The sequence below is a fragment of the Poecilia mexicana genome, unplaced genomic scaffold (assembly GCF_051168715.1).
Source record: "Poecilia mexicana isolate PSO_F unplaced genomic scaffold, ASM5116871v1 scaffold_17, whole genome shotgun sequence".
In the NCBI taxonomy this organism is placed as follows: domain Eukaryota; kingdom Metazoa; phylum Chordata; class Actinopteri; order Cyprinodontiformes; family Poeciliidae; genus Poecilia; species Poecilia mexicana.
The window spans coordinates 2,105,237-2,120,442 of NW_028263386.1; the positions used below are offsets into that span (position 1 = coordinate 2,105,237).

The 15,206-nt window shown below is 42.4% G+C and overlaps 1 protein-coding gene across 1 annotated transcript in view; it reads left to right on the plus strand.

Moving 5' to 3' along the window:
- adcy8 (adenylate cyclase 8 (brain)) overlaps positions 1 to 7,412 on the plus strand; it is a 36,313-nt gene extending 28,901 nt beyond the window's left edge. Inside the window, exons 10-13 of the mRNA XM_088014775.1 lie at positions 2,345 to 2,491; positions 3,562 to 3,654; positions 4,372 to 4,486; positions 5,682 to 7,412. Coding sequence (XP_087870901.1) covers positions 2,345 to 2,491; positions 3,562 to 3,654; positions 4,372 to 4,486; positions 5,682 to 6,181 — 855 coding nt within the window. The 3' untranslated portion in view covers positions 6,182 to 7,412. The remainder of the gene's footprint in view (positions 1 to 2,344; positions 2,492 to 3,561; positions 3,655 to 4,371; positions 4,487 to 5,681) is intronic.
- Positions 7,413 to 15,206: the final 7,794 nt, after the last annotated feature.

Below are 15,206 nucleotides of genomic sequence, written 5' to 3' on the forward strand. Positions count from 1 at the left end.
ACATAAACCGACACGAACCGACATAAACCGACATGAACCGACACAAACCGACACGAACCGACATAAACCGACACGAACCGACATAAACCGACACGAACCGACATAAACCGACACGAACCGACACAAACCGACACGAACCGACATAAACCGACACGAACCGACATAAACCGACACGAACCGACATAAACCGACACGAACCGACATAAACCGACACGAACCGACATAAACCGACATGAACCGACACAAACCGACACGAACCGACATAAACCGACACGAACCGACATAAACCGACATGAACCGACATAAACCGACACGAACCGACACAAACCGACACGAACCGACATAAACCGACACGAACCGACATAAACCGACACGAACCGACATAAACCGACACGAACCGACATAAACCGACACGAACCGACATAAACCGACACGAACCGACATAAACCGACACGAGCCGACATAAACCGACACGAGCCGACATAAACCGACACGAGCCGACATAAACCGACACGAGCCGACATAAACCGACACGAGCCGACATAAACCGACACGAGCCGACATAAACCGACACGAGCCGACATAAACCGACACGAGCCGACATAAACCGACACGAGTCGACATAAACCGACACGAGCCGACATAAACCGACACGAGCCGACATAAACCGACACGAGCCGACATAAACCGACACGAGCCGACATAAACCGACACGAGCCGACATAAACCGACACGAGCCGACATAAACCGACATAAACGCAGCACAAGACCAAGAAATTCAATTTAGTTCAACTTTAACCAAGTTTCCCTTCTGAAGTTTGGACTTTTGCTGAGCTCATTAGCCGCGCACAAAGCCGCTGAGGAAGCTTCATTCAGGTCAGAGGCCCGTTTTCACAGCTGTGTAATTACATTAAGACCGGAGCAGCCTGTGGACAGACGGAGCTTCTGATGAATTATTAAGTTGAAATGTTGAACTGCGGCTGGACATTAATGTTTATCACCCTATTATTGCAATACCACCATAATGGCATGATGAATTACTGAATGTGACATTTGGGATGTAAGGATGTGCTGCTTCATGTCTGCAGACCTGCTGCCTGGTACGAGCTAACATTGCCCCCTGGTGGAGGGAAGGATGCACTGCACTTTCATTTATTAATCAGTGATTTTGAGGAGGATTTTCTGCTTGATGTGAGATCAGAGCAAATTATTTTATTCATGTGAGGATATAATGAAGCTCATCTGGTTTTTACTGGGTTTTAAAATGATTTACATCTCATTATAACAGAATACAAATGAAAACTAAATGGAAAATGTGTGACCACTGTTGTGTGTTGAAGAACGGCTGGGTGAAAACTTATCAGCAATTACTCTAGTTTGGTAATTGTTGCTGCCCATCAACCTGGGAAGATTTACCAAATTTATCAGGAAATTTACCCAAATCTCACTGAGGTGGAAAAAGATTTAGGGAAGCTGCTGATGTTCCCAGATGTGCATCTTAAAGGTTAAAACAGGTAAAGGAGTGAACAAGTCTGGGTTATTTGAGCAGGTGGAGGATTGAATACAGCAGCACCAATCATGAGGTTGGATCTGAATGAACCAGTGGATTTCTGCAGACCAACATAAAGAAATTCTCCTGTCATTCTGAACCAGTTTGGAGAAAACAAAACACATCATGGCAACGGTCAAGCACTGTGCCTTGACCTTACAGTAATCCAAACATTTCTGCAGAACTACATGTTATAACACCTCATGATCTGGGCCTCAGCATGTTGAAGTCTGTAAAAGTTTTTACGTTTGAGGCGTTTTGTGAAAAACAGTTAATGCTCTGAAGGGGAGACGGAAACAAACGGATAAATTCTGACGTAACAAACTTTTCATCCTGTGGTTGATTGGTGCCTTACCAGAGGCATGAAACTCCGAACTTCCAGTTTGGAGGGAAAAACTCTCCATTTTTCTGAGATGTGTGCTCCATGATAGTCTTTAACCTCTGCTTCCAGTTTACTGCAGCCGTACGTGGCCTCAACATGTGGTGAATTCAAGCTTTGTTTATCCTGGTTGATTTTTCTTTTTGTGCCATTTTGAAAGTTCATTACATGCAGACACAGCCATAGTGAAGCCGTGTAAGTCAATAACAGGACAATGATCCTGAACACAAAGTCTAGACTTCAAACTGACTGAAATACTAAGAAAAAATTGTAATACGTTCGTGCATTACTTATATTTGTCTGTTCTCAACCGGTAATCCTTTGGCAGTGGCTGTATTTTCTCTGACGGGGTTAACGTCTCGTCTCCGTGTTTTAACGTCTCCGTGTTTTAACGTCTCGTGTCGGTGTCTCCTCAGGAGCTGTACTCCCAGTCCTACGACTCGGTGGGCGTGATGTTCGCCTCCATCCCCGGCTTCGCCGACTTTTACTCCCAGACTGAGATGAACAACCAGGGAGTCGAGTGTCTGCGGCTGCTCAACGAAATCATCGCTGACTTCGACGAGGTGAGGCGCTGGAAGTTCAAACCATCTGTTAGGCTTAGTGAAACTTTCTAAGGCGTAAACACCATCACTCATTCAGGATAAAAAATAAAACATGCATCCTGTTTTAGAAAATACTTCAAAAGCCATTAATCTCTCTGCAGAAATGACTGATTCTGTTTGCAGGTAATCAAAAACTAATTATTGCAGGTGGCAAAGAACCACCACAGGGTTGTAGCGGTTACTGTGCTCCACTGCTTCCTGCTCTGCATCCACGCTGGAGATGCTAAAGTTTGGCAAAAGTCTCAAAACTAGTTTTAGACGTTTAGCCTTTCTCTCCTGAACGGATTGAATTTAAATGTTTACTCCTCAGCAGTTTGTCCAGTGGCTGTTCTGGGTGCAGCTCGGTGTTGGACATCTGTCTCAGTTTACAGGGTCGCTGATGGTTCTGATGGATATGATGGGTCTGATGAATCCTGATGGTTCTGATGAATCCTGATGGTTCTGATGTCTCTGATGAATCCTGATGGGTCTGATGGTTCTGATGGGTCTGATGGTTCTGATGGGTCTGATGGATCTGATGAATCCTGATGGTTCTGATGTCTCTGATGAATCCTGATGGGTCTGATGAATCCTGATGGTTCTGATGGTTCTGATGGGTCTGATGGATCTGATGAATCCTGATGGTTCTGATGTCTCTGATGAATCCTGATGGGTCTGATGAATCCTGATGGTTCTGATGGATCTGATGGGTCTGATGGTTCTGATGGGTCTGATGTCTCTGATGAATCCTGATGGTTCTGATGAATCCTGATGGTTCTGATGGATCTGATGGGTCTGATGAATCCTGATGGTTCTGATGGATCTGATGGGTCTGATGGGTCTGATGGATCTGATGGGTCTGATGGATCTGATGGATCAGTTCTTTAGCGATGCGGCTGCTGCTTCAGTCGGTCATGTTTCAGAAACGGTCCAGGCAGCCGGCAGAACTTTGGTTTTGTTCGGGTCAGCCGTAGATGAGACCAGCTGCTCAGTCTGACGTGTTTCTGTGTATCAGGCTGTTTTAAAGCTCAGTGAACCTTGTTTTGTTGCAGCTGCTCGGTGAAGACCGTTTCCAGGACATCGAGAAGATCAAGACGATCGGCAGCACCTACATGGCCGTCTCTGGCCTGTCGCCTGAGAAACAGGTGAAGGTCCGCAGGAAGCATCCGGACGTAGCAGCCGTTCGGATTGGCGGCCTGTGGTTTGGTCTGTTGAAATGCTTTCATTATTCACAGGGCGCTGAAATATTTCTGCTCATTCTGGTTTAAACATGTCCAACAGCTAAATGTTTTAGTCAGTTAAAGTCACCTGTCATGCTGTTTCTCCAACATAAAACCGAATCTTATTTTAGAAACTTTAAGGTTAGGAAGTGAGAGAGTGAAAAATCGCCTTCTGGAGGATTTTTAACTTTTTTGGAACAACAAGCTGGAGTTTCATGCTGTAACTTATGAGTTTACATGTTTTACTCATGGAGTTCTGAGTTTTTACCAGAACATACAAGGTGCTTTGTGTGGGATCACTGATTAAGAATTGGACATTATTATTTATATCTGTTTTATTCATGTAATTGATCATTTCTGACACGTTCAAAATAATCAAAATCCCCACAAACTAAATTTCAGTCCAACTATAATCAATTTATCAGGTTTGTTGGAGATTATGGGAAAACATAAACATGTTATATACACGATTACTGAAATTATTAATGTTTTTCTTTAATATGAGGTAAATTTAAGGTGGTTCTGACGTTCAAACTTTAAATTCCTGCTTTGGTTCTTCTCTGGCCCGGTTCGTCAGGCCGATCCGTGAAGCTTCCAGGCGTCTTCAGGTTATTTCAGCCGTTTTCTCTGATTCCTCCACAGCAATGTGAAGATAAATGGGGTCACCTGTGTGCGCTGGCCGACTTCGCCATCGCCCTGAACGAGAGCATCCAGGAGATCAACAAGCACTCGTTCAACAACTTCGAGCTGCGGATCGGTGAGCGCGTTCGCTCAGTCTGAAGATCTGCTTCTGTTACACTTGGTTATTACCTGCTTGATTTAACTGATCCTTCTGTTTTCAGAGAAAATTAAAAAATGATAAACTTCCAATCAAAGAAGCCAGAAATTATCAATGGAACCTGAATTAACTTTTCTATTTATGACAGATTATTTAGATTACTTTAAAATTCTCATTCTTGTTGGATTCAGTACATGTAGTTTTGTAATCTACATGTTGAACTTCTATGCCTTATATGGGAAACACTGATAATTACCATCCATAACCTAATATGGATTAATGAATCTAAAGTTGATTGATCTTATCGATTGACTATAGATTAATTAAAAGGTCATTTTAAAAAGAAATCTGAGTTTTCTTTCAAGAGGAGCATCTTTCCATGATACTGAATAACATAAAGTCTTTCCCCATTATATATTCATAATATACTGAATAATACTTCAGTATATTATTATTCATCATATAGTGAATTTAAAAAATGTAACATTATTGTATGTTAGCTAAATACTGACTGAATAATGTCAGTTTTCTCACATCGTTAAACTTCGTAGCTCATCAGTGACTTTTGGTCGAGGAGTTAAAGTTTCTGCAGCTGAATAAAAGCTGACGGTGAAGCTGAGAAGCTTGTTAAATGTTTATATTTCAAATCAGAACCGCATAAAATGCACTTAGCTTCTCACAGCGGACTCTGTTCGGACCGTTTATCTTCTCTCTGGAATATCTCCGCCATCTTTGTTTCTGGCTCCGCTAAAGGATGACCAGCGGCGCCCTCTGCTGGATGGCGGGACAAACTACAACTCTAAAGCGGACAATGTTAGTTAATCGATTGAAACACATTTTAATCTAACACCGTTAAAAGACAATTAAGTTGATTAATTGTTTGCGTCTCTATACCTAATGTAGCTTTATCTGATATCTGTAACATGGATTTACTCTAAATTAAAGGAATCTGTTCAGCAGTGTTTCATGTTAGTATTTCTAACATGCTGGGTAAACTTTAAGAAAACTGGAAAATATCCCTTTAAAATTTAAATTAATTGACTATTTGCTGTAATAACTTGTAGATGAATTTCCATAGCGTTTGCTTCCACAGCTGAAGGAATGAAACTTGTTAATTATTTTAAATGTTGGTGCATTTAAAACCAGATTCCACAGTGAGTTGTTTCTCTCCCAGGAATGGCTCACGGCTCGGTGGTGGCGGGCGTGATCGGCGCCAAGAAACCGCAGTACGACATCTGGGGGAAGACGGTGAACCTGGCCAGCCGGATGGACAGCACCGGCGTGAGCGGCAAGATCCAGGTTCCCGAGGAAACCTTCCTCATCCTGAAGGAGCGAGGCTTCGCCTTCGAGTACCGCGGCGAGATCTACGTCAAGGGCATCAGCGAGCAAGAGGGCAAAATCCGAACTCACTTCCTGCTGGGCCGGGTGCAGCCCAACCCGCTCATCCTGCAGCCACGCAAAATCACGGGCCAGTACTCTCTGGCGGCCGTGGTGCTGGGCCTGGTGCAGTCGCTCAACCGGCAGAAGCAGAAGCAGATTCTCAACGAGAACAACAACTCGGGCATCATGAAAGGCCACCACCACTACAACCGCAGGACGTTGTTGGCGGCCGGTGGGGCCGAGGTGGGCGGCGGCCATCACGCCGAAGCTCCGGATAAGACGGATCTGTCCTGAGGCGCCCGGCAGAGTTTTGGCTCCACGCTGATTCCTTACAGGCAGAACTGCTCCGAAGGCACAAACCCCGTCTGTGGTTGAGCTAAACCTTGGTGGGTGAAGCGTCCGACCATCGGTCTGAAACTCTGACCGACACTTGGAAACAATAAGACGCTAATTGTACGTTAAACTTTGGCTGATTTAGGGCTTTTCAGAGTCATGGGGAGAAAAAACGTTTCCATCAGAGTCAAATGGATTTGATCAGGTGGTTCTGATCAAATCCATTCATTTAATGATCATCAGGAGCAGAAATGCATCTAGAAAAACAACAACTGGCAGTTTGTTGATCTGGAGCTGTGAGTTAATGTTATGCCAGGTTGTTGATGCCCGTCAGTCTGGGAAGAGTTGTGAAGTCTGAACTCTGAGTCTGTCGTTCTTCAGAGCAGTCAGAGGGTAAAGCAGCAACATATAACAGGTTTGGTCGTACAGTTCATCCAGCAGCAGACAACATTCAGACGTCAGACGGGAAATTTCAGAAAACGTGAGTTCAGAGTAAACAAACAGAGATTATGGATCATATTTAGCAGAGAATAATAAAACCTCTCTGTCGTCCTCCGGGCGTTTTGGTGCATCATGGCAGGTATTTTATCTTCTGTGTTTCTGACCTGCCACAGCAGGCTGTGAACTCGTTTGACCTCTGGGAACGATACCGGGCCCTGGCGCGCCAACGTGTTGAATATCACCGTCTTTAGATCAGAGCGAACCAGATCACTCTGAACACATGGCAGGATTATCGCTTACATAAGAAAAACTTCTGAAGGGGAAATTATGATAAACATTCGGTGAACCAAGTATGAGTAAAGTTTAAAAATATTTAGGTCTACCGTCCAGCAGGTGGAGCCGCTGATGACTGGGACCTGGTGGCCTGGTCAGCCATTAAATGAACTTTGACCTCCTCTATGTACCAATGTATCAGTAGAATTAAACGTGAGGTCGGTTTGACCCAAACCGGGTCATCAACAGGGAAATGATCCGAACCCGCCTGACTATTCACAGCAGGATCGCTAAAAAAGAAAAGAATCGATGTGTAGTAATGGCCTAGTCAAAGTCCACAACCTTACAAGACAAATGTGTGCATGAGCTGCAGCTGTTGGAGCCAGACAGTTAAAGTCCTCTGAAGGTTTTCGCTGCTGAAATCGGTTCTGAATCAGAGCTTTACTTGGTTTTGTTACAATAAACTGTTTGAAACTTTTTTCTCCTCATGACTTTATTTAATGTTTTCAGTAAAAATGAATGTAAACTCATGTTTAGTTCTGGTTTATTAAAGTATTTCTGATGCAAAGGGCGGTTTGGACATCCAGGAGAAGAGACCTTTATTTTGAAGTTTTTATCATGAATGTCTGAAACTGAACGTTCCCTCCGGTGTTTACGTTCTCTACAAGCTCCGCCCACTTCGGTTTAATCCAGCCAATGAGGTTTGATCTTCGTCCTGAGCAGCTCTGCTTTCTGTGAATGTTTGTAGAACTGAAACTCATCTTTAGAGGAGGAGATGGTGACTGGGAGGACTGGGAGGACTGGGCGTCGCGCTCCGTCTCCGTCCTCCAGACTGATTATCCGGGACTTTCCCCAACGTTCCTGCTGTCCGTTCCCATTTTTATCTCACCTGCGTCGGACCCGTTCACACCTGACCCCTGCCCTTTGACCTTTGCCCGGTGTCGATGTTTCTTTTTTGTATTTCTTTTATATATGGAACACAATAAAAAGGGGTCTAATTTTTTATAGAAGCGACACGTCTGCTTGTTTTAATTCTTCAGTTCTTCCATTCAGACTCTAGATAGAGAAAATAAACTTTAATCTGAAGGAAATAAGGTGAGAAAAACTGAGTTCCCATATTTTATTTATTTATTTTACAAAATAAAGGTTTTACAAGCAACAAAGTTTTAAAGACTCTATAATCAGTGTTTAGATTATTAAAATGCTTTAATTATTCCTGTAGTGCTATAATTATTACTTCTTATTTTGGTTTTAAACATGTCCAACAGTTTAAAACCAATCGTTTTAATGTCACCTGTCAAGCTGTTTCTCCAACATAAAACTTTTATTTTAGAAACTTGACTTCCAAAAAGTAAACAGGAAGTTTGAAAGAGAAAATTCTAGTTTTTTGAAGCAACAAGTTAGAACTTTTATGTTTTTACTTTGGACAGATCAAATAAACTTTATTAACTTTTAGAGGTGATTCTGTCCAGGTTTGAATTTCTCCTGCTCCCTGAAGAAAATCGCCGGGTTAAGAAACATTTCAGCAGCTTTCTGTGTGCCAGAAAAGATGCGCTGCTAAAACTTTTCAATGTTTGTTAATCAGATGCGGGTTGTAGTTTGTACATCCATCCACTAGGTGGCAGCAGATATCCAGTCAGACTAACGCATCGCCTGGTTTCCAGAAAAGGTTCATGTTGCTGAAGAGTCTGAGGCTTTAAGCTTTTATTTCACCGTCTTTACACGAATAATGGTTTGAAAACAGATAGAAAGTGATTTTATTTTATTTTTACAAATCAGTGGTTTTTACTTCCTTTTCTTGAGACTGACGCTCCAAACAGAAACATCAGTGAGGAGTAAATCAGGAAATCAAAGCAGCCGTCTGAGTGTCGGGTGACGGCGGCAGAGACAAACACAAAGCCGGCTCTTCCAGGAGGAATTGATTCTTCCTCTCTTTCCTCCCCTCTGTATGGATTTTCTGTTAGACAAGAAGGAGGAGGAGGAAACAGCATGAAGGCAGATGTGGAGGATGGGGTTGCCATGGTGACGCCGGCCTGTTGAGCCTGCAGTGTTTGTGTCTTTATTACTGGCTTTATAAATGCTGGAATGGGGGGAAGAAACGCTGTTGGATCTGTGCAGGAGCATCAGAACCTGACGCCGAGCGGCACCAACAACCGACCAAGGATCCGGCAGGGATCTGGGATCTGTCCAGAGCTTCCCTAAAAGAAACATAAAGACGCTGAATGCAGCTGGAAAATGGACGAGGATAAAAAATGTTGCATGAAAGAGCTGAATATGACAAAAAATAAATAAATAAAAATAACGAGATGAGTCAAAACAAACATAAAAAAATCAGAATCAGGCAACAACTCATAAAGATCCTGCAGTCAGAAAACACATCAAAAAACATAAAGCTGAAAGGAAACTGTGGCAATATACATTTTCAAATCATTTTTCAGTCTCTACATTTATTATTTTGTGGTCTTTCTAAGCAAACTTTACATTTTATTGTGTTTTTCATCTTATTTTCTGTGTAAACTTCAGAAATAAACAGTAGATATGAAAAAGCTCTCACCCAGAAAACGTCAGCGATGGACGCTGCGACTCCAAACAAAGTTCTTATTCTGCTATATAAACATTCAAACTACTACAGGCATTAAAACCTGGAGAAAAACAATCCAAAATGGATGATAAAGTGAACGTGGAGTAAAAAGCTAATGTTGGATAAACTAATTTAGTCTTAATCCATCAGTTGAACTTTAAAAAGCGACTGTCTGTCATCTTGGATGATCAGAAATGTTTTGTCCACTCTGCAGTCTGACGTTCCCACAGTCAGTGGAAAATCTCTGCTGTGGATCCTCCACCTCGGATGCTTTGCAGAGTGGAAATCGCCTGCAGTAAATCCTCCCAGCCGTTGTTCTCTGTTTGACAAATTACCTCCTGCTGGCTGCTGTGAAGAGCAAAGAGTTCACCTCAAACATCCTCCGATCAGCGGACCTGCAGGTATTCTGCCCGGTTCCTGGAAAACATCAGATCTCCCTGTGTGGCTTCATTTACTTTAAATCTGGGAACAACTGCAAACTTAAACAACAACAAAAAAAACTCTTGGTGCCAATGGAGCAGCCATTACATTTGCTGTCAGGCCCCATCTGTCTTTCACACAACAGATTTTTTTATTAGCTGTTTTCAGTTTGGCTGCAGCGACTTCCCAGATCTTCTTCATTTGAGTTTAACTGAGATCCACAGCAAAAATATCTCTAAATGTCAGAAAGCAGATCTTAGAATAGAAACTGATTTAATGAGAAAGAAAAACTGTTTTGGAACAGATTTCACTGTGAGCAGGAAATTACAGTGAGAGGATGGAGTTAGTGAAGAATCTCCACATTTCAAAGACTGAATTTTACCCATTTGTAAGAAGAAATTCAGATTTTGAGGCACAAATGGAACGAAGTTACCAAGGATGAATATTTACGATGTCAAGCTCGATGGCTAGAGGCAGTAAACTGTGGTGTTCAACACATATTTGATCAATTGTCCTGTCCTTCATTAGAAGAAAACTAAAACATGCAGTTACTTTAGAAATGCTTTAGTAATAGATTGAACACTTAGAAGGCAATGAACTGATGACGTTGTAAAGTTTGTGGGTTTTGGTGGAGAAAAAACTGTCTGAATCTGCCATGCAGGTTCTTTCAAACTGTGTTTTATTCTGTTTTCCCTCCTGACAGTCCGGTAGACTCGGATCGGTTCGGGATCAAAACTGCAGCATTTGTTCTCTTTCTCACTGCCCTGAGTCAGAACAACCAATTTGAAAAACCTGTTCCCCTCCTGGCCTGTAGGGGCGCTGCGCCAAGAATCACTGAAGGAAACGACACAAAAACCTCTGAAGACACTAAGAGCAAGTTCCTTCTTCACCAAACGGAACCAAAATAAAGGCGTCAGATTTTAGCTGTTGGAGGATTTATCTTGTCTTTGGTAAAAGAGCTTTCTCCCGCTAACCCGAGACTTGCGTGTTTGTTTTGGCTGTATTTACCCAGAATGCCCCGCGCTGTAATCCACTTCCTGCTTTAGGAGCGGTTTTCGGTCTTCTATACATTCAGACTTTCTTAGTATGAATTTACACTAACTGTGTAGGAAACATGTCCATTTATTTCTGTATTTACTCGGCTTCCGTAGTTCGGAATACTTTTCAGTTGACTGGAACGTTTTGTCGTAAATAAGAAACGGCGTATCTGAGTGGATTACAAGCTAGCATTAGTGCTATCAATTCAGCAAATTTGTGTTTATCAAAGATATACCTTGATGAAATTTGGCCCAAAAATCCCAAGATTTAATCTTTTTTTCCGTTTATCTCTTTGTTTAGGTTGTTCAGCGAACTGAAAGGTTCATCTCTGATCGGTTCCCCCTCCGTCACCTGTGCAGGTAAAACATTAACAAAGTGATCTTAGTTTTCCTACAAATCATCCAACATAGTTTAAGGTATGGACTGCAGATTAAATTACAAAATGAGACTAAAAATGCCAGAAGCTATAAAATATTTTTTCTGTTTGATAAATTTCACCAAAGTTTAAATAATGACAAATATTTACTTTGCAGTAACGAATCACAAGTTTCTAGAAGCATCTTCAGACTAAACAGCCTTTTGATGCTTCAGGGTTAAAGCAAACGCATTTCGTTTGATAAACCTTGTAAAACCAAGACAAATTAATGTCTTTTTAAACTTTTATTACATGTTGCTAAACAAAAGATCAGCACAGATTTGACTTTAAATGGAAATACAGAATTTATTAGTAACCACAAATATATTTATTGACTAATTCTGCAGGGTTTTGGGTTGAGAATTAAGTCACAAATTTCTGTATCGCCTTTAAAAATGTAAAAAAAAAAAAAAAAGAGTTTTTAATTCCAGTGAATCTGAAATTTCCTTCCACGCTGAGGCAACAGAGCGGATCTAATTCAGTCTGACGGATGTAAAACCAGAAGAGGGAATGCAGTGAAAGTTGGTTCAGGACCGCCATCATGACAGGAAGCTAATTAACAGCAGCAGGGGGCCAAATCTTTACCTCTGGCGCTCATTCGTTATGCAAAACGTTCACTTCTGAGACAGAAAAAAGTGATTTGTTTACTTTGAAGCTGCATTTTTACTTCAGCAGTGCGCTTTACATCGCTGTGGGTTTTCCCAGAGATCAATGCCATTTCTGCTTTTCTTCAAAGTTAGCAGCAAATCTAATTTTATCTTGGGGTATAGCTGGCATTTATCTGAGGAAGCACAAAGATTATGCGCTTCCTGAACTCGGTTTGCATGTTTTTCAGAGTGACCTGCATTATTTACCTCCACAGGTTGGATTCAGGATCCACCTGCCTGGAGCTGAGCAAGTGAGGATGCTCGATTTATTTAGCACCTTTCTCAGACTGCAGAGCTTCATAATTCAAATACAGTTGAAGGAACATTTAATATAATAATGTTCATATCAGCCCAGGTAGAAGTAGCTGTGTTTCTATTATTAATGACAGATATTCTGCTAATGTCAAAAACAATTTAACAGTTGTAATGTTTCCATTAGATAAAAATCACAATTAAGATCACATGTGAATACAGTTTGTTCACATGATAAGTTGTTAAACATCATCCTCTACCACTTCCTGTCATCTTCTTTGTCGTTTCCACCTGTAGTAACATTCGGTTGTTGATCATGAAGTTTCCATTACAGTTTTTCTAAACACACTAATTTCAATGCCACCAAAATCCAACTTATCCAATCTCCAAAAGTTTTTGTCAAAAAACATTTTTTCTAAGTTGCTGTGTTTCCATTAAGTGAATTTATTTTCATAATTCCAGTTTGTGGATTTACATGGCCAATGGAAACGCAGATACTGAGACTAAATGTTTGTTTACAAAAGAATAATTTAAGTTACTTTTTAAAATCATTAGGATCCAACGATCACAAGTAGATTGGACTTTACTCCTCAGTCCACCAGCTTGGCAGGATTTGTCTCTGAATGTCAAAATTTAAATTTAATGGGATATTCTACAGAGAGTGAAGAGGTTTTAAGACGAGGTGACGGTCGGCTCTGGCTGCAGAGTCGTGTTTCAGCTGCAGGTCGTTTTGTTTAAACGTGAACCAGAAGAAGATCTTCAGAAGCTGTTTGGTTTGTTTTTCTGGAGACTTCATCAAAAATAACTCCCAGATTTTCTCTGTCTAAAACCTCAGGAATATTACTAAGCAATAGTAAGGAAACATGTAAACTTTGGAGTTTCAATAAATGATCTAAAAATGTCTCCCACTGTTCTGACCTTTAACAAGAAAACATTTTTATTTTTGAATTGAGTGTGTGTATCCGTCTGGTTCCAGCCGTATTTAAACACACGTTGCATGAAGGTCCTGTGGTGTTTATTGTTGGACGAAGGACACGTTGTCTCTGTCCTCTGCTGGAGGACGTCCCCTCACCCGCTGAGCTGCTGCCGTTCCCGCTGCCGCCTCGTTCCAGGAAAAGGTCAGCGGTGCTTTTAAATGAACTTTACGTTGTTAACTCAGCTCCTCTCGTCACGTCTGTCGGCCGGCGGCGGCGGCTGTTTCTGCTTGTTTCTGATGCTGCGGGTCGGCTCCGAAACGCACAAACCTCCGGCCGCCGCCGGCGCCACAGCTGAGCTCATGTTGTCTTCTGCTGCCCGGATCACAGCCAAGGAGAAACCGAGTCACTGCTACAGCAGCAGCCGCTGACCGGTCCCGTCCAGAGCCGGGCATGCTGGGAAATGATCAGAGAAACTCAAAACAATCAGATCAGAGCTGCTCCTCTGCATCAGCTGGTCAGACTCCAACCAAACATGAAGTAGACGTCACCATGGCAACCGTCTCCTTCCCGCCGGTGATGCCGCTGAGTCGACCACAACGGGTCGACCGCCATCTGGGCCGGCAGGGCGAGGACACACTGACACACACACAGAGAAGCACACACCTAAAAACACACACCTGCACACTGAGAGGAGCAGCATAAAATCTGACACAGACACATCAGAGCCTCAGAAACAGCAGAATATTTCCACCAAAAACTAACCCCAACCCCCAGATGTCAAACTTTAGTCCACATTTTAAATGAAATTCATTTAGAAGTGTGCTAAATGTTTTCAAAGCTAGCTAGCATGCTAAATTAGCAGAGCTAAACTAATTTAGCACCAGAGCTAATTGGTGCTAAATCTGCTATTAGCATATTAGCTGTTGAAGCCTTCAGATTAAGAACACGTTGCTGAGATGAAGTTTGTTTTAGAGCCTGATGACCTGAAGAAACGAAGGATTATAAAAGTTAAAATCTGGAAGCTTCACTGTCCGTCCGTATCTGTGTAGCATCATTAGCCTCCGTCTGGTTCTGGTTCTGGGACAAGAATACTAAAGTGGTTTTCTTTTTGTTTTTCTTATCAGAGTCATAGTGAATGGTTGGTGGATTTAACTCTTTAATGACATTTTTACTCATGGTTTTGGTTTTTTGTTCATATTTTTGTGTTTAGTTTTGTTTCTAGTTGTTCAGGGACACAGAAGGTGGTGTGTGTGTGTTTTGGTTCAGTGTGTGTGTGTGTGTGTTTTGGTTCTGTGCGTGTGTGTGTGTGTGTTTTGGTTCTGTGCGTGTGTGTGTGTGTGTGTGTGTGTGTGTGCGCGCGCGTTTGTTTGTAATTGTGGGGACGATTTTCCTGACATATACTACGTTGTGGGGACCAATTGTTCCTTGTGGGGACCGGAGCCTGGTCCCCACAAGGGGAAACCCTGTCTTTGGGTCAGGGGTCAGAGTTAGGGCTAAGGTATGAATTGAGTTTTGGTTGGTTAGGGTTAGGGAATGGAAGTCAATGGAAAGTCCCCACAAAGATAGCAACACAAACGTGTGTGTGTGTGTGTGTGTGTGTGTTTTGGTCCTGTGTGTGTGTGTGTTTTGGTCCTGTGTGTGTGTGTGTGTTTTGGTCCTGTGTGTGTGTGTGTGTGTGTGTGTGTGTTTTGGTCCTGTGTGTGTGTGTGTGTGTGTGTGCGTGTGTGTGTGTGTGTGTTTTGGTCCTGTGTGTGTGTGTGTTTTGGTCCTGTGTGTGTGTGTGTGTGTGTGTGTGTGTGTGTGTGTGTGTGTTTTGGTCCTGTGTGTGTGTGTGTGTGTGTGTGTGTGTGTGTGTTTTGGTCCTGTGTGTGTGTGTGTGTGTGTGTGTGTGTGTGTTTTGGTCCTGTGTGTGTGTGTGTGTGTGTGTTTTGGTCCTGTGTGTGTGTGTGTGTGTGTGTGTGTGTGTGTGTGTGTGTGTGTGTGTGTTTTGGTCCTGTGTGTG